This window comes from Lonchura striata, chromosome 16 (genome assembly GCF_046129695.1).
Source record: "Lonchura striata isolate bLonStr1 chromosome 16, bLonStr1.mat, whole genome shotgun sequence".
NCBI classification, from domain to species: Eukaryota; Metazoa; Chordata; class Aves; order Passeriformes; family Estrildidae; genus Lonchura; species Lonchura striata.
The window spans coordinates 13,031,378-13,058,408 of record NC_134618.1 but is presented as its reverse complement, the minus strand read 5'-3'; the positions used below and the strand labels follow the sequence as shown (position 1 = coordinate 13,058,408).

The following is a 27,031-nucleotide window of genomic DNA, read 5'->3' as shown; positions in this document are numbered from 1 at the left end:
ATCACTGCCTCCCCATCCTGAAAGTGGGGGGATAATCCACCCCTCACTGGCTGGTCCCAAGGGCCACCACTGCCCAGACAGAGTTTAGGCGCAGAGACCAATTTGCAGGAGAAATTCCACTGCATGGTGGCACCTGCTCAGCCAAGAGCCCTTCACTTCTCATCCCCTTCCCAGTTCCTGGTGGTGATGGTCTCCCACCTGGAATAAGGTGAGGGATTCTATTTTCCTGGGTATGAGCCTTTTTTCTTCAATGCGCTTGGAAGGGATGAGAACTTGGACACAGACAATTGGTGGAAGAAATCAAAACAAAACACTTAGAAATCCAAACAGTCCCCCCCACCAAAACATATTCCATCAACCAACCAACCAACAAAAAAGTTCTTCAAATAAAACTCCATCTCTTTCTCTAAAATCCATGATTAAAACCTGGTACAAACAGGTGAATATAGATATATATATATATTTTTAGTAGATGTAGTATTGTTTTTTTTTCTCCTCTCTCTTTCTCATTATACAGCAAACATTGCAAATATAGAAATTTTCTCTGTACAATTAATGACTTCGGTTTACAATGCAATGTGTGGTAAAACCTCTTAGTGAGTGAAAATGTGAACGGGCCTTCAACCGGGTAAAAGTCTAAACTGGAAGACTCCGTTTGCAAAAACAGCCCAAAAGATGGAGCTCCTTCTGGTCTCTTTTTGGTTTTTGTTGCTGTTTTTGTCGCTGTTGATTTTGGAAGGGAAGGAAGGAAGAACACAAACTGTTCACAAAGAATCCACAAAATCACGGAATAGGGACTCATGCAATGCAATATTGGAAAATGCCAGACCTCAGCTCTCTGCCCGCTCTTTCATTTTCATTTTATATTCAATTTTTTCTTTTTTCTTATATTTTTTTTAAAAAATCAAAATTAAACAAAACTTTTTTTTTTCCCCCACTCCACAGTTTGTTTGTTTGCAAAGTTTGTGTTCAAATTTGGTGCACTTCTCACCAACGTGAGGACATTTTAATATCTCACTGTATATATTATATAGAATATTTATAGATTTTTCATTATTTGTTCTCTCTTTTAATTTTTTATTGATTCTCTTTTTTTTTTTTTTAATTTTATTTTGTTTCAAAGACAGTCTGAATAAAAATAGCTGCTGCGGATTTCTTTTGGTCCAGTTAGTGTGTTAAGTCACGAGTTGTGTGAGGACTCAGGACTTTTGCTGGGCAGACACGCCCTTCCAGTAGTCTAAGATGTCGTGAAGATCCTCGTCTTTGGCAAACTGGACCTTTTTGCGTAGGGCATGGCCGGCTGCCATGTACTCCTCCTCGTCTTTGTGCCGCTTGCGGTTGAGTTTGAAGCGCTCCCAGATGCTGTGCGATGGTTTGCAGGTGTACTCTGGGCTGGAGGTGTAGCTCAGGTTGTGGTACTGGGGCGAGAGCTGGGAGTAGGCCAGGTCTCTGGGGCGAGGACGGGTCAGAGGCTCCAGGATGGAGGGTTTCCGCCCGCCCATGCTGTCGTGCTGCTCCCCTGGGTGCGAGCTGGGGTACGAGTGCCGGTGCTCGCTGTACTGGCGGATCTTCTCCGCCTCTGCCCGCAGGATGGCCGCGGCCGGTGTCACAGTGAGGATGGTGTCGGTGGTGGGGGATGTCTTCTCAATGTATTTGGCTTCGGATTTGTGGCCCGATCCCTCGGAGCGGTAGGACCTGGGGCTCCGTATGGAGCCACTGGAAGAGGTGCTGGAGCGTTTGGGGGCCGCCTCCATGCTGTGGTGTCGCTGGAGAGGGTGGTTGTAGCTTTCCTTGTAGACGGGGGAAAGGAATCCGTGCTTGCTGGGGATCTGCTCTGACAAGAGCACCAGCTGAGGCTCCACCGTGGAGACTGCCCCCGACTTCACCCCTTGGAAGGAGGTGGACTCGGATTTCAAGGCATCGATGCAGTTGTTGATGATCTGGTTCACCTTGTCCACCTCCTTGGCAATGGTGGAGATCTCAGCCACAGAGCCCTGCGTGTCTGGCGGCAGGGACAGCTCACAGTCTCTCCTCTCAGGCTGCTCACCCGTCCTCACCTCCATGTAGTTGCCCTTGGTGGCCTTAGGGGTCTCGCTGCTCTCAATCAGCTTGTACTGCTCCACCTCGCCAGCAGAAGGTAGGTAGGGGATGCGGGTCACTGTCTCCCCACCCAGTATCTGCCCCTGGGACAGCTGGGTGATGCTGGTGGTCTCCATTTCTGGCCCATACTTCAGCTCGATGATGGTTTTCTTCATGCTGCCGGCAGCCTTTTTGTGCTTCTCCTCCTGCTGGCGCCTCTTCCGGAGGCAGTAATACACCACGCCCAGGACAATCACCATGCCAAAGAGACAGCCCAGGATTGTCATGATATAATGGGTGGCAGTGGAAGGGGTGGGCACCGGCTCCTTGCGGTTGGGTCTGGTGGGGGTGATGGTGACACAGGTGTGGTTGTACTTGGAGTACTGGTGAACAGAGACTACACAGTAGGTGTAATCTCTTTGTGCTACTAGGTTGCTCACGGTGATGTTCTCCTCCTTCTTCCTGAGCTTGGTGATCATGGAGGAGAAGCCGTTTTCAAACTGGGAGAGGATGTACATCTTGCTGAAGGGGTAGGGAATCTGCACGGTGAGGACGGCCGAGTTGTGGTTGAGGTGCTTCACCTGGATGTTGGGGCGCACCTCCGTCTCACCGATGGGCGTGAACAGGGAGAACTGCGGCGTCGTGCCGTCGCCGGAGGAGCATTCCTCCTCGGAGCAGGGGCTTTCGGAGGGCACCGTGGTCACCTGGTACCTGGGAGGGATAAAACGAGGGATCACAGTGTAGGAGCCACCAGTGCAAAGGGACGAGAGCATGCTCAGAGCATTGCGGTAGCCAGTCCGGCCTTGGCCTAACAAGTAGTAGCCCATGTAGTCGGGTGGGGAGTCGCACTGCATCCGGTCGTAGGTGCGTGTCATGTTGGTGAAAGCCTCCAGCCATTGCAGGAAGCCGAGGAGCTCGCAGGAGCAGTAGAAGGGGTTACTGTAGAGTTCACAGACAGAGAGCTTGTTTAGGCCCCGAAAAGTGTTGCTGTCCAGTCTCTGGATCCTGTTCATGGACAGGTCAATGTTCACTATGTTGGGGCACTCCCAGAAGGCATTGGGGGTGACAGTCTCGATGAGGTTGGCCTGGAGATAGAGGTACTCCAGCTTCCCCAGGCCCCGGAGGATGCCCTCGGTGAGGTTCCTCAGTCGGTTGTAACCCAGCTGCAGCACCTGGAGGTTGAACTGTCCTGAAAAGGCACCGTCCTCGATGTAGGAGATCTCGTTCTTCGTCAGGTTGAGGTATGTCAGGTTGCCGAAGCGGCTGAGCGAGGCGTACTGCACGCTCTTGATCTTGTTGTCGTTCAGCCGCAAGTCCACGATGGTGCTGTTGATCTGCTGGGGGATGGACTCGTAGGGGGGCTGGTTTTGGCTGCAGATGGCCAACCAGACGAAGCCCTTGTCCCCCTCAATGAGCCAGCAGTCTGCCCGCACCCCGCCGGCGTGCAGGAGAGACACGGCCGCCACGCACACACAGAGGGCTGACGTCGCGGCCCACCGGCGACCTGCCATCTGGAAGGGCAGCACGGAGAAGGGGCTCCTGGTCTGCTGGAAGCGGGGAACAGGACAGGGGCCAGCAAGGTGTGGGCTAGTGCTCCTTTGGAAGCTTTGCTTGCCTCTCCCTTCTCCTCATGGCTCAGAGACGGGAGGGAAGCGTCCGTGGAGAAAGCAGACCTCGGTGCCCACGGTACGCGGCAGCCAGCAGCCAGGGGCTGCTACCAGGGCCTTGGTGGTTGAGGCTGGTCCCGCATCACCAGGCCTCTGGCATCTCGAGGAGGGAGTCATGAAGTTAAGCGCCTGTGCAGAGGAGTTGTTCAGGCTTAGAGAAAAGCCTTCCTCTCATTTTTTATAGTACTTCTCCTTGTTTTCTTTTTGCTGCACATCGTGGCGCTGGTCCCCATCTCCCTGTGCCTCCGTGTGTTCAGCTGTCCCCTCTCAGTCCCCCGGCTCACCTGCTCAAAACAAAACACAAGCACAAATTAAGCACAAAGGAAAGACAGTCAGCACTCAGAGGTGCTGGAGATCCATCCAACTCCCCTATTAGTTAGGCATGCACCTTCCCATTCTGGCAACCAGCTTTCAAGGAGCCTTTGGCTTATTTGGCTGCCACCTGCACTGTTTGGCAGCACAAGGAGAGGAAGTCACTGACCACAGAGGTCATCCTCTGAGCCCTTGTCCAGCGTCACTTTTTTGGCAGTCGAGAGACCAACACACATCCAGCACACCGTTTGTCTGACCTATTTAGGTGTCTACCTGAGGAGGAGAGGAGTGATGCCCCAGAAGTGTCTGTTCCTCTCCGCTGAGAGCAGCTGAAGTCTAGACAACTCGCTCTGATGTAGATTTGATGCTGCAGCGTTTTGCTGAGGGGAATCCTGACTGTCTCATGTGCTGGTGTGCGCAGCAGCAGTGCCCACACAAGGGGTGCTGGTCGAGGACACTGTGTCTCTCTGCCTGCACTGCCATGTGGCATTCGGGATACAGCCCAACATCAAATGCTTGTCCTGTTTCTGGGAACCTTTGCAAAACCCACTGGTGTGATTGTGAACCACCCAGTGTCCTTGTCCCTGCTGGGGGCTTGTTGCCTTTCTCCAAGGCTCTCCCTCCCAGGTGAAATGATGCAGAGGTGTGGAAAACCAGCAAACATTCAGTGGCATAACAAGAGCATTTGCAGAGGATGGGACAAGACTTTCCCTCCCCAGCCAGAAGCAGCTGTTTGAAGACTAGGAAAAGCCTTCACTAGAAACAAACCTGTGAGACTTCCAGCAGCCACACTCACACAGAGAAACTAATTTCTTGCTCACATTTTCATTTTTCCCCCTAAATTTTTTACTAAGCATAAATTTCCATGGATAGCTCTTACTTCTTTTTGTGATTTCTTAGGGAAACAGGAAGGCAAAAGTGGAGAGGTGGGAAATGCATGACCACCAGCATCTCCTGGGTCATGCTTTTCCACAAGATATTGAAAACATCATCTCTGGATATCTCTACTGCCAAACAGAACTTTTGGCTGGTAGCATGGATGCAGTGAGATGTTGTAGCAGAGATGGAGTTGCCCACAAATGGACAGAAATCATCATGGCCTATCTAGAAAAATCCTTCTTTGAACTTTTTTGGGAACAGAAACACTGTTTGTCTCCCTTGGCCAAGGGCATACTATAGAAGCCAGGAAAGACAGCACCAATACTCCTTGGAAACAGCTGGTTAGAACTGCAGGTTTCTTGGGAAGTTGTGAAGGATATAGGGCCACATCTTACATTCAAATGTTCTTTCATTAAATCTGAAAAAAATTATAAACCCAGAAACAGTTTTCCAGACCATTTTACAGTGCCCAGGCTGGACTGTTCTTGGTGCTACATACCTGAAAATTGTGTGGAGCTGATTGTTTAGAGGCAGATGTATACTCTGACCCTTGTCCCAAAGAAACAGGGTCTTTTCCAGCCACAATACCAGGCAGGGAAGGAGAGCATATTTCACTGCAGAGACCCCTGTCCACCATTCAGTTTATACCTTGGAAAACAGGCCACTATTAATAAGCAGTAAAACAGTTTATTTGGTTGGATTGTGAACAATGAGTCTGTTCCATGGTGACAGTTATGTTTCCACTACATGAATGATGAGACCTTCTCTCACATCAGCTCTCTGCACATGAGACTTTCCAGCCACCTTTTCCTCCGTGTGCTGTCACTTCCCTGAGATGCTCTGCCAGCACCTGGAAGTCCATTTGAACATGGCTGAGTCCTCGGAGCCAGCGAGGAAGGGAAGTGGGACTGTGCTCCCTGGCAGATTGCAGGTGAGTGCCCCCCTTGCCACCCCCACAGGCTGCAGTGCCAGACTGAAACACGGCTGCTGCTGCATCCCTCCGGTGTTAGACAACTCAATTAACCTCTCTGCTCTCCAGCCTCCTCTCTGGTACTGTGAGATAATGATAGCACTTCATGGGGTGGTGGGAGACTGAAGCAAAGTGCCCTGAGCTCCTCTTGTTGGGGTGAAAATCCCAGCACATCCATTGTGTTGCAGGTGGAGACTTTCCCTCTAGGTGTGCCAGCTCTCCTCTGCCACAGGGAGCAGCCTGGTGCCCAGCTCCTCCTGCATGCTGTGGGGATGTGTATTGCCCCTAAGTGTGTGGGATGAGGCATTCCTGGCCTGCAGAGCCATAGCAATGGCTTGCTCCAGTTGTCCCTTGGGGGTGGCATTGATTCCAGCATCTCCCAGTCCTTCTCCATGGACTTGAGGGTTCCTGCAGGCAAGGGAAGCCCTGCCAAGCCGAGCACAGGCAGCAGGAAGGGATGCACTTGGCATATTCTCTTCAGCAAGCATTTGTTCAGTCCCCCCTGTCTCCCATTGTGACCCAACCACCCTGTCTGGGCAAACTTGTGTTTGGGAAGGCTCTGCAGAGCCAGACCAGCCTTTTCCTTGCAGAGGAATGTTCTTGTCACTGCTCCCTGGGGAAAGGCTGTGGGCAGAGGGCATTAGTGGAGTGGGACCATTCATGAGCAAGGAGCAGAGACAGACTCCCCACAGATCTTGCCAGGCTGATCCCCTGTAGCCTTCCCCTACAGCATCTTTGTGCTTCCCCCATCTAATTGGAGGTGTGAGGATGAAGAAGAGCAGCAGGAAATGACTCAAACACGTTTAGTAAGTGTCCCACTGTATGTTTTCTCTTATTTCCCATACATTGCCTATCAGCCCAACAACAGAAAGGAGAAATGGCATTTTATCAGCAGCCTGAGTTTAATTTCAGCTCATTAAAGCAAGCAATTTGCTGGTTTATTTGCTTTACAAAGTGTGAATAAAATGACAGCATTAAGGAGATGTGAGAGCGGAAAGAGGGGCTAATCTCCCTTTTTATTAGATTCTCAGGACATGACTGGTGAGTGGAGAAGTGGGTCTTGTTGCTTTGCACAAAAGGCATAATTGCTCATCTTGCTGGCTTCTGAGAGCATCCATCCCAGCCCGTGGTGGTGTGGGGGTGTGCCCAAGCAACACCAGCATCAAGCATCCCACAAGGTTCTGTGGTTTAACTCTCCTGCCTGCCTGATTCACCTTTGCCCAGCTGTCCTGAGTTTATTCTCCTGGTAACGCAATTGCACATCACTTTTTCCAGTCCTCTGAACCCCCACAGAGCTGAGAAAACCTGGGAATAAACCAGCAAAACTCTTACATGAAAAACAACCAGGAAAGTTTTGTTGGTTTTTTTTTTGCTGCTGGAGAATAAAGCAAAAGGTGGCAATGAAGAGAGTGTGGAATAACAATAGAAATGTTTTGGAATGATGGGTCTAATCTCAGTCAGAATATCCTGAAGTGTGGCACCATGGTGACAGTGACAACAGGCCACATCCATGACATGGTAGCCACCCAGGGAATTCCTGCACCATTCCTGCACAGTTTCCTGGGCCCTGCAGACACTGCTGTAATTCCCTTTCCTTCTGCTCTCAGCAGGCAGAATGGTTTGACCAGCTGAGATGATGTTGGGTTTTTGTGTCCTGAAGAGCAGTAGCATCCTTATCCTGGCTGAAAACCCATAGCAAGGAAGCTGGAAAATAAAAGGAAAAGCTGGAGCTTCAAAAACAAGTGCAAGCTGGCTGGGAAGTTTTTTGCTTCCATTTCCCAACTAATGGCATCTTGGAAAATTAAACCAGAGCAGCAGCTGCAAGGAAGCAAACAAAGCATCTGTGGGGGTTGGGAAGAGAGCTGGCACTCAGTTCCTAATTTTGTTATTCTACTGAATGAGTTATTTCAAACTGTGGATTACATTTACTGAGGGAACACAAGATTACGCATGCGTGTGCGTGTGTATACACACAGCAGGGCTCCTCTCCTTGGCATTTCTGCATCTCCACAACTTCCTTTTCCCTAGCTGCTCCATCTCCAGCATCTCCTAGGTCCTCTTTCACAGCAGCTTGGGCTGTTTTATCAAAAAATTATCCCCACTTCAAAGAGAGCCAGAGGAAAATGGAAGTGGTACATTACAAACATGAGTGTTTGGTCACCCGAACTGAAGGGGAGAGAAAATTTAGCTAACAGAAACCAGATCTTAAAGTGAACTTTGGTTCTTCATTATGTGTAAGATAATCTGGAGAGGCAGCTCCAAGATGGCAGATGAAACCTTTTATAGTGATGAAATCACCTGTAAATAGCTAATGTCTGTATGTCAGGTGGGGAAAGGAGGCTTCCAGGCAGGTTTTTCCCTCATTCATACTCCTGGTCTTTGTTCCATGACTCCTGCTGGGTGCTGTTGGTCAGAATCAAAGCCTCCCTGGATAATAAAAACACTCAGGCCTGTAAAATTCAAGTTCATTTTATATCCAGACATCCTGGTCCCAATACCTTTCAATGACAGGGTTTAGGCAGCATTTTGTGCATCCCAACCTTATTCCCAAACACCTCACAGTGTTAAGAGTTCTCCAGTCAATTCTACTCTCTCTCCTCTTATTTATTATTTAAGAAAAACAGGCAAGGGAGAAGATATATATATTCCACTGAGGTTTGAGGAGAGATTAAGAAGGAACAAAGCAGAGAGGTGAAGGGGAAGCTGAGAGAGAAGTGCTCAGCATTGCATCCAGGACAGCTTTTCCTGGGACTCTGGGAGGTCACAGACTCTATCACAAGTATCCAGGTGGGAGGGATGGCAAAGAGATAACTTTTCTGGGAGACACTGGGAGAAACAAAGGGAAACTACATGCTTGGTCTTTATACAGGGATATTAATACCATCAGTATGTCAACACTCTTGGGCTCTTTATGGTGTTGGGGCAAATCTCTCCTTGGCTTATTCCTATTTTAACCTTGATTGAAAGAGTTATGATCTTTACTGGAAGCTGATATTCAATCCCATTTAATTTAGCAGTAAACTTGGGTGCAGTAGTGCCTGAGGGGAACCCTAGTTCAAAGCCACTGTGCCTCCAGAAGCCAGGAGGAGGCCAGAGCTGCAGCCTGGGAATGGCCAAACAAACCTCTTTGCACAAACATTTGTAAGAACCTATTTTATATGGTAAGATAAATTCTGGTTTTAAATGACAACATTTTCAAGACAAACTGTTGGGATTTCAGAAAATAAGACTATTCTGCTGTTACTCAGCTGCAGTCTGAAATCATTTATATCCATCTCATGCTGCTTGGTTTCCAGGGTCTGTTGAGATGACAGCCCTATCTCATGCTGCTGTGGGCTGCTGAGCAGAAGCCTCTGCTGAGTTTAAATAAATGCATAAATGATTTTCTTGGTGAGCAACCTCTTAAGCCCAGCTGGGGCACCTGTGCATTAAACCAGCCTTCCAAAACATCAGCACGAGCAGCAGTGGAACATCAGCTCCAGCTCCTGACAGTGCACTTGAGCCCTCAAGGAGCTGAGAAATGTGATGAGAGGGACAGAGTTAGGGGAAGGTGAAGAGGCAAAACATTTTAGGGAATGTAGAGAAGTAAGAGCTGTGATCAGGTACTACTCTAGCAATAAGAAAGATGTGTTTCCATGGGAGAAAGCCTCTCTGGTACTTTCTTGATGGGATTTTTCCTTAGAAATAATCAGTCTGAATCACAGCTTCATTATGGGATGGTTATGCTGATGGTAGGCTGGGGAAAAGCAGAGGTCTGGTGTGGAAGCAAGAGTCCTGTTTTCCCCTGTAAATAGTGCTGAACACCAAAGGATGTTTTTCCAGCACCAGTGCAATGGAGGGAGCCAGCCCCACGCTGGGCAGTGGAGCTGCTGGTGCTCCTCAGCAGTGACAATCAGATCTTTGCTGCTGTTTGGAAAAGGGCTTTACTGATTTCATTCATTAATTTATTTTTGCAGGAAGCCTGCATAACCCTTTGCCTCCCAGATGGGAAAACCCACTTTTACACAGGGGAAAATCTGGTGATGGATCTGTGAAATGGTGCGCTGTTAGAAATTATTTTTAGAGGTGCAAGTATCGTTTTTGCTCTGATATTTTTATGGCTGCATTTGCAGGAGAACACTTCCCCCTCTGTCCTGCCCTTCCCCTGTGAAGGGGTCTCTGGCCAGTGCAACATCACAGCTTCTAGACAGGCTGTAAAGCTGAGTGTTGAGAGATGGAGAAGAAAACACACAGCTCATGAAGGACTTCATGGATCTCTGGGTAGGCAGAACAGAATTCACCCTCCTATCAGCATGTGTCCTGCACACAGGAATTGTTATGTCTGTGCTGTCAGCAAATACCTCTGCTAACCTCTCACTGAGTCACTCACCTTGGAAGCTGGTCCTGATTTTCTGGTCGGAGACTTTCAGATGTCTCTTCTAGTCCAGGTTATCTTGTGATTTTAATGGCCTCCTGGAGCTGAGAAGCCCAGCTTAAGGCTGGACCCTCTGGCTATCCACTTTCTGAAGGGGGTTTCTGCCCAGATATTGCTGCATCTGCAAGCCCCAGTGCCCTACAAGCCTAATTTTAGCTCAGTGCTGCAGGCTGGCTTCTTGTCATGGGCCAGGAGAAGGTTAATGATCATCTGGGCAGCCCTCCAAAACCAATCTAATGTTTATTCAGGATAACAGCATTGCAGAGGAAACCAAGCATGACCACCTTCCACATACAGCTCACCCATCACAGCCCTGCTCCTGCAGGTGGCTCTGCTGGAGCAGCTCACACTGGTCCTCTCTTGGAGGAGACCCTTCCCTAGGTCAACTCATGTCCTCATCAACATTTCCAACCCTGCTCTCTTAACCCAAACAGATGCTGTGTTTCTACAGAATTTTACCAGGCTGTGTTGTTTCAGAGTGGAAATACGTGCTAATTATAGGACACTCCTCATGGGTCAGATAGCCTGGCTACAAACAAATATCCATTTATTTGGATATTTGAGAGGTGGGTCAGTGGTCCCAGCCTGGCGGTGGTGGCCTGGATGTTGCAGGTCTGTGCTCCAGCTGGGTCTGGGGTGGAAGTGAGAGGATGAAGGGCTGGTGAAGATTAACACATGAGGAGGCACAGGGATGTGAGACAGCAGAGACTGCACCCTCTGGCAGAGGGCAGAGTCCACACGATGGCTGTGTGCATTTATTCACCTCAGCTGCTCTTTAATGGCTTAATTTCTGCCATGAATTACAGCCTTTTCTTCCCACCAGCACAGCCCCTGCATCATGCCTTTGACACAAAGCGAAAGGATGTGCAACAGATTCATCCCAAGAATACCTGCACCTGTAGGCAGGTGAGCACTCTGCTTTCTTGGGGCTCTCCTTGGGCCCCTCAGGGCTCCATGAAGGCATTGGGTATAAACTGTAAAGCCTGAAGGCCTGAGGTGTGCTGTGCTGGGGGAAAATTCTCTTCAGCAATAAGTACTCGCAGACATACATAGCCCAGGAGAGCCCTTGATGCTTCCCTCGGGGTGCAGAAAAAATTGTACTGATAGCAAAAAGAGTTTTCTGAGGCAGCCCTGAGATGCTGGTACTGGCTTTGGCATCAACAGTCCCAAAATAGCTGGTTCTCACTGCCTTCCCAGGTGTGCTGGGAGGCACTGTGTGAACATCTATTTAGCAGTGTCTCTGGAGAACACTGGGAATGTGCTTCCTGCTACCTGAGATGGTCAGGGAGATGGCCACATGTTTTTGGAGCTGATATTAATGTCTCATTTGATTATGTTTTACAGCATGATTAAAAGGCTCCTAGACTCCTGAGCAGGTATCTTTATTATGCTAAATCTGAACAGAGCACAGATACCCCACTGTGGGCTTGGCTGGTTAACATGGTGCCAGACAGTGTTTTTCTCAAGACTACCTGATTTCCCACTGGACCATGCCCATGCACTGGTGGGAACAAGCAAAACCCACCTTTGCCCACAGAGGATACTCAGCTACAGGGATGAGGAACCACTGAGGTTCCTTTATAGTGCCAGTATGCCCAAAGCTCAACCAAAAAGCCTTCTACCTAAAAGTGTGTGGCCAGATGCAGAGAAGCTCATAAAAAATGGGCTGTGCACATGCTAGACTACAAAAGAAACTGGTTTTGTCTGGGCACATGCCAAACTGATGGTGGAGAAGCAGCAGTAGGAGCTGCTGGTGCATTAGTGTGCAGCACACAGAGCCCTTGCACAGCATCCTGGCTGTCCCTCAGCCAGGTCTGTGGCCACTCCCTGGGCCTCTGTGTTTCCCTGCTTGTCCAGAAGATATGGAGAGTGGAAAGAAACTTTGGAGTCCAAGACAACAGAAGCAGGGAGCTGTGCCAGTGTTTGGATTGCCTGTCCTTTTCCCAAACATTTCCTGTGGAGGTTACCCAAGCTGAAAAAGCAAGTGAACCCAAAACACCTACCCTCTTTGGAGGATTGCAGTTTATTGTTAATAATCTGCTGCTAAAGGGTAACATCTGTTTTGGACAAACTGTAATGAGATTTAAACCCCAGGTGGAGGGAGGACTTCACAGTAATAAATGACTTTCTGTATGTCTAAATAGTTTTAATTTTTTTTCTGGCAGAAATAGCTGCTTTTCACCTCAGGCTTCTTTTTGCCAGCTCTTTTTGTTTAATGATTGCTATTAATTTCCAGGGTGGCAGATGGATTCTAGGCTGGTGTAGTCTGAAATGAGGAAAAACAGCCCGTGAAGGTGCAGGCTTGCCATGAATGTGTGCACAGGTCACACACGCTGGTGTGATGCCATGTGTGGGAGTTGGCTTCCCAGGGGAACAATTGCTTCTAGGTACCTGCTAATCCCCACTGGGATGTTTGAGCACCTCTCAGTCATAAAGAAGGTAAATTAACATTTCTGGTCACTGCTCGTAGCTCTGCCTGTTTACACCTTCATTTAATAAAGCTGCTGATTTCAGCAAGGGTTCAGGAGGAATTCAGCACTCAGTGCTTTGCTAAATCCAAGCTAGAGTGAGCTGGAGAGCAGCACGTGGTCCCCAGAACATGGAAGGAGCTCCCTGCCCATGGCTGGATGCTGCCAGGTGATGGGGATTCCTCCTTGGGCATGAAACAATGCAACACACATTTTTCAGTGCTTTTCCTGTGTTACTTGGATATTTTTTTTTCAATAGTGTGGGATTTCCCAAACAAACAAACATTCTCCACCCTCCAGCTGTGGTAGTAAATGTGTGATGTTGAACCCTGCCAAGCTTCTAGTGCCCAAAGGAGGACTGACTTTATCCTCTCTGCTACCACCTCCTCCTCAAGAAGCCCACAGAATTAATCCCAGTGAGTGCTGCAGTGTGCTGGGGTGCCTCCTTGTCTTCCCCTCCTGTGGAGCATCTCTGCACTTGGCTCAGCAGGCAGCACACATGGGTAGCCAGGTGAGATGCTGGATCTAGGAAGCAAGGCTGATGCTGGACCACCACAGGGCAGCACCCTGCAGACAGACAGCTGTCCCAAGACAAAAGTGTGGCAGAAGAGATGGGAAGGAGGGAGGGATTTAGTTCCCTGGGCCTGGGTGAGCTCCTGGGGATGGAGGAAAGGGGGTAGAGATAGAAAGTGCAGCATCTCAGGTGATGCAGATAATCGCCTTTAATCTCCTGCTCAAAATAACCCAAAGTCAAGTAAAGGAGGGATTACAGGGCCTAAGCCACTGTTATTGCCAGGGTGGTACAGACTTAGGTTGCCTCTGAAGGGCTCCTGAGGAAGAAGAGGAGCTGCAGCAAATACAAATACTGCTGGAAATGCCTCCTGGTGAGGGTGACTGGGTGGGCTAGGCACCCTCCTGAGGTAGCCAAGGGGAGTTGGAGCTGCAGGCACAGCAGCCTGGCAGATTTAGGAGCCTACACAGGCACCTGGTCCCAGGGAGAGAGTGTCTTAGATGACCTTTGTCACTTAGTCATTGCTGATGAGTTTATTCTTAGTGCAGGATCCAAAGTGCTTTACAGCCATTAATTATCCTAATGGGGAAGCAGTGCCCGTGAAACCCATTTTACAGATGGGAAACAGAACCCAGGAGGAGCTAAATGACCTATCAGGTGCTGGGGCAGGGCTAGAGAGGTAGCCAGGCCTTGCCCCTCCACCTCCCTCCAATTTGAAGGAGCCTTTCCTTGGATGTGTGTTGCCATCATCTGTGAGGCTGAAGGCATCTCCTGCCCTTTGCCAAAAAGCCACAGCTCGGCTGCTGCCAGGCAAAACCGAGCTGCAGAGCCCTGTTCATCAGCTCCTGGTGATGTCTCTGAGATAGCAGCAGCACAGGGACTGTGTGAAGCAGGACTGCACTGGGGAGGGAGCAGAGTATGCTCATTTTAATGAGCCTGTCCCTGCCTAAAGGAGAGAGAAAAGCGAGAGGCCAACCTGGTTTAATAAACTCTGGCATACGGATTTAATCAGACGGATCATTGTTCCCCAGCACAGGGATGAATATATTAAAAAAATGATTCAAACTTTCCCCCTTTGTTTTTCATTTGTATTATGTGCTGTGGTGTGATAAAACATCCTGGGGCCAACTTGCAAGGCAATAAAAGAGACAGTGGAGGAGAGGAAGACATTGATCCATGCGAGCGAGCACAAGCACTGTGGGAAGGGAGGCTGCTGGCAGGCAGGGCTGGAAGAGAGGGGCTGCAGCATCCTCAGCCCCCACCAAAGCCCCTGGGAAGATGTGGTTATGGGGGCTGACCTGCTGTCAGCTCCCTTTCAGAGATCTGAGATGACTAATAGCAGTTTAAGTCCAGTGCTAAAAGCAGCTTCCTTCAAGCATGAGATTTCCATCTCACTACAGAAAGATCTGAGCACAAAAATACCCCCACACCCCTGCCCCAGGAGGGAAGGAGGGACAGTCCCCACCTGGTGCAGGGACACCAGCGCGTGGATTGTGCTGGTGGTGTCTTTTGGACTCAGGTGGCACTGGCCTTCCAGGGAATGGTGCAACAGGACAAACTTTCCTCTGGACTCTTCCCTCCTCCTTACCAGGATGTTGTTGCTTCACTGCCTCCATGTGCCAGGCAGGAAGGAGTGGGGATCTGGGTGCTGCTTATTAATTTAGAGAACTAGATAGCTGTGGTTGCAAAGCTGCAAACTGCACAGGCAGAAGGCAAAGGCTGCTCCCAGCGTGAATGCCACACCCCTGTGCCTCTCACTGTCCCTGGGGACAGCAGGCATTGCTTGGGGGCACAGAAAGGTCCTGGTCCAGCACAGCAAAGAGCAAACTGGGTCTGCAGGCAGCCCAGGGGGGATTGTGTCAGTGTGGGCCTCAGCAGCACCTGGCTCTGGGCTTGCAAGGCTCTGGCTACGTGGGTGGGAATAAAGCCAGCTTAGACCAAATAGTCTTTTGTACTAAATCCTGGACAGACCACCTGGAGCTGTGGACAAGGACAGTCCTCAGGGGCCTCAAGATGCCTCCATGGAATTGACCTCCTTTGCCCTGCCCAAGCTCACTGTCCTTGACTCAGGCTTAAATAACCCCCAGCCCTTGCTTTGCTCGCCCTTCTCTGGCCTGTCAGGCTCCTTGCCACCCTGAGACACAAAGAATTGGCTCTCCAAGGATGGAACAAGGCACTCAGCTGGGTTTTTAACCTCTCCCCCTAATACTAAGGCCAGAGTTGTCTAGCTGCACTAAACAGCTCCCTGGCAGGTGATAGATGGGCATTTGGCTGAAGGCAGCCCAGAGATGCTTTTGTTGGGGGGCTACAGGATCCCCTGGCAGAGCAAAGCTGTACCTGACAGGTTTGACTGGCCCTAGGACAGAGATGGGGTTTGTGGTGAGAAGCCAGGAATTACTTTTTCCATCCTTCCTTCAGGATGGATGACCTCCACCAGCAGCTGCAGGGCCATGGTAATGTTTAGAGGAGGGGGGAAAGGCATCTCTTCCTTGGAAAAGATTTCTCTAAACTGTGTCATTGACCCATCCACTGAAGTCACTTGTGGCCACTTGGTGTTAAGTATCACCAGCTTTGGCTTCTAACACACCACCGTGCTGCTGCTTCATTACTTTATCCATTACTGTCCATAAACACTAATAAATAATCCTATTTTCATTCCCCCCATTGTTTAAGTGGTCATTAATTGTAGTTTAAATGCTGTCTTTGCCTATTTGTGTACGATAGCTTCTTCATGATTCCTTGATTAACTGTGATTGATTGTGTATTTTAAAATCAATTAAAAGTTTCAACACTAAAAGGTAGAGTCTTTAGCAGTAATTCTCCAAGACATTGCCATTTATAATGGTGCTATTGTAGTGCTGGGATCCATTAGTGTGGCAGGCTGTGATCTTTATTTTCCAGATTTATGCAAATCAGTAAGTGTGAGTGTGCACGTGGCTGTGTCTGGTGTGGGAGTTCCATGGCAGGAAGAGGGTGTGGTGAAGAATCAGCTTCTCACAGGGCTGCTGGCTTTTGTGGGTGACCAGGAATCACCCACTCCCTTCCTCAGAACACCAGTGCGAGGGCTGAGCCCAGGACCTTATAATCTCCTTGCATTGTGTATTAATTTTCTAATTGTAAAGAGATGCTGATACCCTCAGCTGAAGGGGGCCACGAAGTGGGGTGGGTGCTCTTCTGCAAAGCTGTTTTAGTGGATGCCCCTGTGCCCTGGAGGGGTGGAGGTGAGGGGGCTGTGGGAGGATGGGGATGGCTGTGAAGGTCTGTCTGTGGTGGTGCTGAAATGATGGAGGAAGAGGAGGGTGGTCACCACCTGTGTGTCACAGCATGGGCTGGAGCACAAATCTCTGCTCTTTATAGCACCATACCTGTATTACATCAATGCTTAGCTCCTCATATTGCTGTTGTGCTGGGAAAACGTGTGTCCAGCACCAAGGGCTGGAGGAAATGGGCTTAACACCGTGCTCTCGTGCTGCCTTGCCCTGTAAACCTGGATCCTAAGTGCTTAGGGCTCTGTGCACTCTGTGACTTCAGGGCAGCTCTGCCCAAGCAGCTTCTCATGGCCCACACAGAGAATTAGGGGTGGGGAAATCACAAAAGAGATTTTGTGCAGGTGCTCCACGGTGGGAGCAGATCCCCAAGGACCAGTGGGAAATCAGGCCCTTGTAATGGATCCCCTATTGTCCCCCATCCCCCTGGATGTCTGCCTGCTGCCAGGAGCAGGGCCCTCCCAGCCACCTGCCAGCTCAGGCAGAGGATTCCTGTGCTCTTATCTGCTCACAGACATTTGCCACCCACCCCTCTCCCAGCTGCATGATGCAAAAAATGCCTCAGTGCCCCAGTACAGCTGCTGGGAGCACCTGTAGAGGAAATCACCAGTTCTGTTAAATGATGGGGGGACCATTTTGTGCAAGCCCTGAAATGGGATCACTCTGTTGAATTAACTTGCCTGGCTTGCATTGATGTTAATGAAATAAAGAAATATAATGGTTCCAGACTTTTAAACTTCTTATAGCTTGATTTGCATAATGGCCACCGCTACCCTGAACAGGAACTGATCTGTCAAAAAATATTGTTCCAGTCCTCTATCATTCAGCTCAATGGGAGGTGCAGATTGGCCCACAGGAGCTGTTTTTCGCTGATGGAGTGGAGTTTGCCTAGTGCCGACCATAAAAAGCTAATATTAGCATGCAATCCAATATTGTAAAAAAGAAATTGGTTAAAAGTTATAGATCAATAACTGTTAACGTGGCTCTATTTTTCAGACAGATCATGTTTGCTGCTGCCTGCTGATGGGGAGGCAGGCTCCCTCCTGCTGGCTGAAACAACTCCAGGGTTCCTCCTTGGAGGAGCCTGGGACTGCAGCTGATGCTCAGCTCTCCTGGACAGCCCTGGGAGCTTACTGTGCTGCAGAGTGTTTCTTGTAGAAGTTTGTTCCCCTCCACCCTGGATTATGAAATGCTGGTCAGGGCTGGACATTAGCCCTGTCTCCACCTTCTTGCACAGCCCTCCTCAGTGCCTCAGATCCCCTCTCCTTGAAGCAACCCCACTTGATGCCTCAGATTGTTACCCTTGATTACCTAGACCCCTTCTCCTCCCTGCCCTAGATCACTGCTCCTTGGTTATCCACATCTCTGTTCTTTGATGCCCCAGATCTTTGCTCCTTGGTTACCTACATCTCTGCTCCTCCATGCCCCAGATCTCTTCTCCTTGATTATCCCGTTCTCTGCTCTTTGATGCCCTAGATTTCCTCTCATCAGTGCCCCAGATCTCTGCCTGCTGCCAAGACAGTGTCTCTTCCCTGCAGATGACTCCTGCAGTGCTTCCAGCTCTTCCAGAGTGACTGGATACTCTTACCCCTGTGGGGAGAAGGGAGTTGGTCTTGCCATGTGTCTGTCCCATCCCTGAAGTGAGGGGAGCATCCCTCCTCTCCACCGTGTGCATTTAAAGCCTGTTGCCCACATGGCAGGGACTGTCTCTCCACACCAGAGTGTGTTTAGAGACTTCAGACCCAAATCCTCAGCTACAGTGATGGGAATGGGAGTGTGCAGGAGCAGGGAACCAGCTGAGCACCACCAGCCAGTGTGACAATGGCCCTTTTGCCCCCACTGACCTTGGGTTTGCCTCTGATACCTCATTACAGCCTGCCTTTGATCATTTGCCTCTTCCCTGCCCTTTACTGGAGATGCTGGAGAGCTTTCCTGACCAATATCATCAAAAAGGACATTTTTACTTCCAAAATATACAACTTAATTAGAACTGAGAAGGGAGAGAGCAGCCAGTTCATAAAAACACCCACTCTGCGACAATCTCTGTACCGATCCTGTGGAACTGGGGACAAGAGACACCTGGGTTTCAGTGGGAACAGGGTGGTTTCCCAAATACCCCTCAGGTCCTGGACAAAAAGGGGTTTGTCCACTGCAAGAGAAGGATTTGGTGTGGAAATGCCCTCACCTGCAGTCAAACATGCTTTGCTGAATTGGGACCCATTGGAAGCATGGACTGAATAGCTGCAGACAGCAACAGACAGTCTCTCATCTAAATCATCACCCTGTAAACACACCTTCTGGCTGAATGCTTGAATATCCACAGTCTTGCTAACACACTCACTGAACTGGGACCATTTCCAGCTTCCCAGGCCCACCCCATGGCACGGGAGGAGTGTGTTTGCATCCAGCTGCCAGCTGTGGGCAGGACCTGCCCAAGAAACGAGGTCCAGTCGTTCCCATCTCTGCAGCTGCCCCGTGAAACAGCTGACACCTTAAAAATTGATGGGGTTCATTTCCTGCCTCTGTGCACTTACTTGAAGCACCAGCTCTGCCATTACCAGCAATGTCCACATTAATTACTATCAGAACCCAAGTACCTTGGCACGGCTCCCCTGCCTGGAATGTCTGTCCCAGCAGTGACCTGCATTTCCCTCCCCGTGGGACCTTTGGCATGACTGGGATTTCCAGAACTGAACAAAGCTGATGCTGGATGAGCTCCTGGGGAGGAGGACAGGCAGGTCTGCTGACAGGTTGGCCCTGGCCCAGAATCACCTGCAGCATGAGGGGCTCCATCACCCCTTGCCTCACTGAGCCACAGCACCAGTGCTGCCCCATCTCTGGGCATGGGCTTTTCCACATGGCATAAATGATTTAAATACTCATTGGAGACTGACTGTGGCTGGGTGGTGGAAAGACTTCTCCTGCAATCATCTGGAGTCCTTGCCCTGAGTCCCTTCAGGTTTGAGCTCCAGGGACCAGCTTTCAACTGTCCTTTGCACAGAAACCTCCAGCTTCTAAGGAAAACAGTCAAGTCATGGGAAAAGGCTCAGCTCACTCTAAAAACAGCTCCTGAGGGATGGAGACAGGCTTTTCAATGCTCTGTTGGCTGCAGAAAATTGAAAATCTCATCTCTTTTGCATAAAATGCTGATTAATGAGTGCTAAACATAAGCATGTTTTAGACAGTGAAAGGACATGAACAAAAGAGAGAAAACACTAGAGATTACGAGGTAATGGGAATCAGCAACTGGAAGGATCATCAATAAAGCTTCTTCAGCATGGACAGAGTTACATCTAAGCCAGGTATCACACAGCCTGGTCAAAAGTCTGACCAAAAGTGTGCTTTGAATGCATGAACGCACCAAAATCAGGACCTGCAAGAGACTGACAAATACAAGAGAAAACAACATTCATTCAAGATGCTTCATTCTTGCCTTTTGCCATTTACCTCAAAATCTCATGGGAAACACCAAGCCCACAAGCAATAGCTCCCCAGAAAAAGGTCTACAAATTATCATGGGTCACAAGCTGAACATGAAGTATCCATGTCGCATCAAGAGGCAGACAGAGCCCTGGGATGTAAGAGCTGCAGCGTGGCCTAGGAGTCTCACAAAATCATTTTTCTGATCTGTCCAGGACTGGCGAGGTCTACACTGGAGCAGATTCTGGTTATTGGCAGCTCATATCAAAAAGGAGGTGGCGCTGCTGTAGGCAGCACAGAGCAAACAGGATGATCAGAGGTCTACGAGACATGACCTACAAAGAAAGATTGAAAGAACTGGGTTATTTTGCCTAAAAGAGATGATGGAAGAAGAGATGTGATAACAGTTTTCAAGTGTTTAAAAGGCTGCTGCTAAGGGGAAGAGAATAATCTGTTCTTTATGTCCATGGTGGACAGGACAAGAAATAATCAGCTTAAATTACAGCAAGAGAAATCAGGTTAGGCTTGGGGACAAAAAAGGCTCCTGGAGCAAGGCAGTGGTTACCTGGGAGGTGGAGGGGCTCTGTCTCTACAAACATGAATGCTGTTTGGGAACAGGCAAACATCCATGGGGAGAGGGGGCTGTCCTGGGGCAGGGCTGCACCCTCTCCATGCCCCTGTGGTGCCATCAGCTGAGTCCGGAGCTCCTGGATTGTCCAAAGTGAGATCATCCTGCAGCAATCACTTCAGCTGGCTGGACAAACCCCAGACATTTTGGCTTGTGAGAAGATTCAAGATGGCAAAACTTGATTTGGTAGCAGACTAGGGGCACAAGTCAATGTTTTGGGTTATTTTTCTTGCCGTGAAGAAATACTTCAAAATTGATTTTCCTTTTCCCCTCTCATCTCTTTCAGTCACTCGATTGTAACACAAACGAAGCGGAGCATCCCAGCCACGCCACACAGTCAAGCTGAAATGACACCATCCAAATGAAACCTGTTTGATAACGTCCTTGCTGAAAACAACAATGAAACCAATCTCTCTCCTCCAGGCACTCGGGTGCGGTTGAATCACCAGTTCTGAGTGCACAGACTTGCCTGGAGACGTTTCTCAGCCAGCTCGAAGGATTGTTGCTACCAGACAGACAAAAAGAAAACAAAAACAGGGCACCTTCCAACCCAGCTGTGCCCACTCTGAGCAGCCACTGTGCCAATGGCCAGGATGGGGGATCCACCACGGTGTCCAGAGCAGCTCCAGCCACTTCCACCCAGTAGCACCTCCCCTGTGCTGCTGAGCATGCACCTCGGGGCTACTGATTAAGAGATTCTGCGTTCTCCTGAGGAATTATTATTACCCCTGGGTTCCAAGAGCAATCCTTTATTTTAAAAACCTGCCTCATTTTATATTTACCCATAGAATCTTGGCCGGGGTTTCTGAGAACTGCAGGTTTTTGGAAAGGCCAAGTTTTAAGTGGAGCTGACTCAGCAGAAGCAAACTTGATTGAAACAGTGCCTGTTTGAGTTTATTCTGTTCCTGGGCAGGATTGGAAACAAAGCAGAAGAAAATAGACTCTTCCCAGCTTTGTTTTCTCCACAGGCTTTTGGCTGTGTGCAGCAAATGTTGCTGACCCACAGGGACTGCAGACTGAAGTGGAGGAGAGCAGAAGAGAGCTGGCAGAATCCCTGCTGTATATCCCATATTCTATTGATTTAAAGTTTAATACAGGTGAGATGAGATTCAAAAACTAAAAAGAAGAAAAATTAAGAAGTAATGAAAAAAATTAAAGCCCTGTAAGCAATTAATTTTCAGCCTCACTGCTTAGAATCAGTCTCAAGAAGGGGACTGGGGATGCAACTAATACTTCGATTATTAAAATATCTCTCCAGTTCCCCCCAGGTATAGGCAAGCCCTGCCATGGGGAACATGGTGCCAATTCCTTCCCACGCTACAACAGCAGCAAACTGGGACCTGGAGTCATTTTAACATAGCCCCTGCAGCCAAGCCTGTGAATCCTTAGCTGTGCCTGTGGCACAGCCTTCTGTCCACAATGGCAGCACTCCTTGCTTGTTGATGTTGGTGGGGCAGTGCTGTCCCAAGCAGGTCTTGCTCAGGAGATGAGTACCCCCTCCACAGCCTGCCTTTTTCTCAGGTTCTCCTCATTCAAGAGCTGGAGCTGGAAAGAGAAGATGGATTACAGAGGATGGCCAAGCTGCCATGCCAATGTAGCACTGGGTTCTGCAGTTGGATCGTGTCCCAGGTGAACCAAGATTCCTTCAAGGAAAAATTCATTTTAGGCTCAAGAGAAAAATATAAAAGTGCCGAAAGTCGACCATTTTCTCATACCTTGGAGAGTGCCTGCTTCTGATGTCCTCACTGTTATGAGGTGCCTAAGTGACAGCCAGGCTATGAAATACAGCCAAGGGTTTTTGAATTGACAGCTCATTTCATGTACAAGCAAAGCCTGAAAGACAGTCCAGAGCTGCTTAGCAAGAGCAGGCTAATAGCTCAGTACACAGCAGAGACCTAATGAGAACACCAGTATCTCCTAACTCCAGCTTCCCTCAGACAGCCAAGAATATGGAAGTTGTCACTTAGTGTCCAATGGCCATAACGAATGTGCCAGTGGAGGTGCCCAGAAAGAATAATACCATAAATTGGCAAGGTGGCAGCTGCATTCATCAGCTCAAACAAGAGCTGGTCATCCATAAAATCTGGCAGGATCAAAGACCAGTTCTTCAATGCCAATGTTATTTCCACCTTTAGAGTGTGGGTGGAAATATGCTTGAAATTTGCCAGCAGCCCCAACAGATGTGTCTCTTCTGCTGAAAGCCAGTGCTGGATGGTGACCAGGCTATGAAATGCAATTAATTTATTACAGCAAATGCTTAGAATCATCAGGGGATTCAAAAGTCAACCCCCAAATCCTCTGGAGAAGGCAGCAAGCGTGTGCCCAGGACATGCATCAGCAACAACCATCAGTGGCCTGCTGGAGCTGAGCACCAGCACCTGGGCTGGAGGTGGGGACCAGCGATTTGGAGACACCTCCAGCACCAGCTAGAATGTGCCTGCTGAGCTTGTGCCAAAGACCACCCTAGGTCAGGGGTGGCTTCATGTGGTGAAAAAACTTCTCCTCCAACCCAAGCTTCCTAAGAAAGGCTCAGCAGTCTCTTGTTGTCCAGTCTCATGGTTGTTTATTGCAAGTTATCTAAAAGATTTTCTTCTGGGGCTGCTGTGGTTTGCTCACAGCTCAGGCAGAGGCACACACACACCCTGACATCCTCTCTGACCCCGACTGCTTCTTCTCTCCCCGCCCAGGGCTGCTGCTCTCTTTTATATGGGACATTACGTGTTAAATGTTTACATTTTTTCCCCAATGCCTATTACCTATATTAAATGGTACTTTTCTACTCTAAACCAATCTGTGAGTGCCAACATCACCAAGAACATGGAGGTAAGGAAGGAGAAAGAAGAAGCACAGGCCAGGCCCAAATCCCTCCATCTTAAAACCTCTGACCCCCATGTACAAAACCAAAACCCCCCTGTACAGCACTCAAAAATTCTTCCCTCTACTTTGTGACTACTTCTACTATAATATCTAAACTTTTGTGACTTCTTGTTCTTCCTGCAAGGTTGGTAACTCATTCCATGGCTCAAATCCAAAATCACAGCTGTTTCCAGCTGTGCCAGAGTCTCAAATGCTTCAGACCTGGGCCCAGAACCTCCAAAAATGTCTGAGGGACATTTTGAGCTCTGACAAGCTTGTGCTGCAGGGGCAACACGCGGGCCCCTGCTGTCCCCTCCTTGGTGACAGCGCTGTCTCCAACCCACACCAGCGCAATGCTGAGGCAGCCTGCCAGCTGACACCCCTCCCCTGGAGCTGGGAAGAGGGTGAGAAAGGAGCTGCCAGTCCCCAGTGACTCGTGCCCACCCTGTCTGCCTGCAGAGCCCCCGGGCCGCCTGTCACCGCCTGGGGTTCGCCACCACCGTGACACGGCCGGGGAGCGCACGCGGTGTTGCTGGCACTGCTGCTGCTGCTGCGTCTGCAGGCGTTTGTGCAGGGAGAAAACTTCCCTGCAGGATCCAGGATCCCATCCTGCCCTCCCCTGGGCAAAGGGGTGGGCTCCTGCTGCCACTTCTGACATCCTTTCCCTGGGGGAACTGCTGGGTGCAGGGGGTGGTTTGCTCGCCCAAGGAGTGGAACAGAGTCCCTGGCGAGGATTCTTTCCCTTTCTGGGATTTTTTCACTTTCCAGGGGAACACAGGTGATTTGAAGCCCCTGGGCCACCAGAAGTTGTGCAGTGTTATCCGTGCAACAGCTAATGAAGATCACTCAATCCATAAAGATTTTAAGTCAAGGGTTTGATGTTAATTATGGACCAAAACATTTAATAGCCCATTTCACTTCCACAAGGCATTTTTTAAATTAAAAAATGATATATTACACAAAAAAGGTGGCGGGGGGGGAAGGAGATAAATAATTGAAGATTGTTTTATTCCATAACAACCTGAGGCTGGGAAGGCAGTAAAGAGATGACGTGTTGGGGAGTGTGATGGCAGCACCACCAGCCATCACAGAGGAACCCAGGGAGGGAGCAGTCTCATTACATTGGGAGAAGGTGCCCAGGGAAGAGAAAAACAGCCAGAGGCAGGTAGGTGGAACTCCAGGTTAATATTTTGGCCACCACATTGGCCTGCCCTTACCTGTTGAATCTTTAGTTTGTGCTGCTGAGGACTTGGTTTCAAATCCCTCTTTCTGACTCTCGGTCAGCTGTCTCTCAAGAAAAACAGCTAGACCCCCCCAGAGTAGAAATTAGTCTGGAATAGGTCAAGGATGAAGAAAATCTAACACACCTAGATCTGATATTACTCTGGTTTTTATTCAATATTTAAAGATGGGTTTGAGCAGGGGTTGGCCCGAGATGCACTGAAATAGTCTGTGCAAAGGAAAGATCTTCATCAGAGCAAACCAACACTTCCCCTGCCTTGAGCAGTGCCCATCAGCTGGTGGTGCACAGGGCAAGGGCAGCAGGAGGGAGCAGCTCAGGTGGGAGGCTGGTATTGGACTAACTCAAGGAAGGAGGAAGAGAAGTGGGATGGAAATGTGGCCTAGGGCTGACTGGGAAAACCTAGTGTGACTGCTTAAAACTGGAAGTAGCAGGAGTATGACACCAAAGTCCCTGGCTATGGGTGGACTCGAGTCCTCCTGTGCCTCCAGCTCTGAGCCTTGCTGTTGTTCTCTTCCTTCAACTCTACAAGGGGAATAATATTATTCCCTCCTCACAGGGTTTTGAGATGCTTAGTTACTATGGTGATGGGGCCATAAAAGTACCAAAGATAGCAAGAACAATAATAATATCAGACATGGCAGGAGCCAAATAATTGCATTTAGGGCACGCACACAACACAAAAGGGAGAGCCACCTCCATTCACCACGGCTCTCAAACCCCGAAGACACAACCTTTCCTGTACCAACGGGCTCTCAGCCTACTTAAAGGGCTAATTCCCAATTCCTGCAATACCCACTCAATGCTGTGAGTGGTCACCAATGACTGCAGCTCCAGGATGGTCCTGCCTCTCCCCAATTCCAGCCAGGAAGAGGGGGGAGCAGCAGAACTGGATGGCCTTTGCTAGTTGAGAAATCAAATATTCCTTGTACCACCTCTCTAACACAAAGTCCCCACAGGTGTTTGGCCACTGTGTGCCCAGCTACGCATTCTTTGCCCAGAGTGGCGAGTGGACCCAGCACAATGCCACTGACAGCTTGTTCATTTGTCTCTGCTGAGCACAGCACCTACCTCATTTTTTTTTTTTTTTTTAATTTATGGGGTTTTAATTGAAAAAATTGTGTAACATCTGTGGCTGCTTCCCAACACCTGTGTGCAACAAGGCTGATTTTCAGCAGTGATTGTCACAGCATTCTCATCTGGGCAATCTGAGTCAGTGCTGTGTGGCCTCCTCTGAACTGCTCAGGCAAGAACGATACTTGGAGGGCACGTAAATAACACGTGATGGGAAACAAGGTGCTGAGGAAAAAATATGAAAGACATCTCTTTTAAAGGGGAAAGTTTGGGATGAGCAGGTGGTGAGTTTGCCATGGTTCCCCTGAACAAATGCTGCTGGATGGAGAGCTGGGCTGCCAACCCAGCTCTGGCATTATGGTAAGAGAAGGTGGCAGAGGGGATTTGGTCTTTCCATCAGCATTTTGGGCTGTGTTTGCACCCCAGTTCTTGCTGGGCATCCACCTTGTGGTTGTCCCCAGCTCTAGCCCAGGAGCTGCCTGATCCCTGAGGGGGGCATGGGCAAGGCTGGTCCTCCTCTTGCAGCCCCTTACAGCAGCAGTGGGTTACAGCTCTGGGATTTGCTGAGCCCAAGGGGGCTGCTGGCAGCAGGAATACAAACTGCCCTTCTGCCATTTACACAGCTGCTGTGGGGACCTGCCCTGCTCATCCCTGCTCTGACAAACATTTGCACACTTGCAGCATCCCAGATGTGGCTGGGAAATGTCACCACCCATGCTGTGGCACAAGGCACAAGGAGCTGCTGCAGCCCTGTCCTTGCCAGCTGTGGACAGTGAGCCCAGAAGGCAGCAGACACCCCCAAATGGCCAAAAGCCCAGCATCTTTCTCTTCACTGTTAGGTCTGGAGGCCCAGCACTGCCCAGGTAGTTTTTATCACGAGTAGAAGGATTCTGGAGCTCACTGCTGGTGTTACCACCCAAATCCTCATGATTTTGACAGCTTTGAGTGCTGCCTACCAAGAGCTGCCTCCTTGCAGCATCTCCCAGGGCTTGCTGTTCAGGTGCTGGCTCTCACAGTTTGGCTGTTCAGGAAGCACAGAGCAGCCTGGGAGACTTACAGGTGCCTCTTACATTTCTACATGCTCATGACAAAGCTGCTTGGTAGCATGAGTGAGCAAGGAGCAGCAGGGACACAGCTCTGGCTGTGCACAGGCTGAGGTTTCTTCCTTGCAGGAGCCTCCCTGTACAAAGCTGGAGGAGGTTTTATCCACTGCTCACAGCTCTGAGAAGCTCAGGCTGCCCTAAAAT

The 27,031-nt window shown here is 49.4% G+C and overlaps 1 protein-coding gene across 4 annotated transcripts in view; it reads right to left on the bottom strand.

Moving 5' to 3' along the window:
• Nucleotides 1-378: 378 nt before the first annotated feature.
• ELFN1 (extracellular leucine rich repeat and fibronectin type III domain containing 1) overlaps nt 379-27,031 on the bottom strand; it is a 104,372-nt gene continuing 77,719 nt past the window's right edge. For 3 of the 4 annotated variants that reach the window (XM_021539699.2, XM_021539698.3, XM_077786887.1), the window contains one exon: nt 379-4,030. In XM_021539699.2, the coding sequence (XP_021395374.2) occupies nt 1,200-3,590 (2,391 nt within the window). In that variant the 5' untranslated portion in view covers nt 3,591-4,030 and the 3' untranslated portion in view covers nt 379-1,199. Of the gene's footprint in view, nt 4,031-5,436; nt 5,586-27,031 lie in introns of all 4 variants that reach the window. The other variant, XM_031506179.2, reaches the window with a different exon arrangement.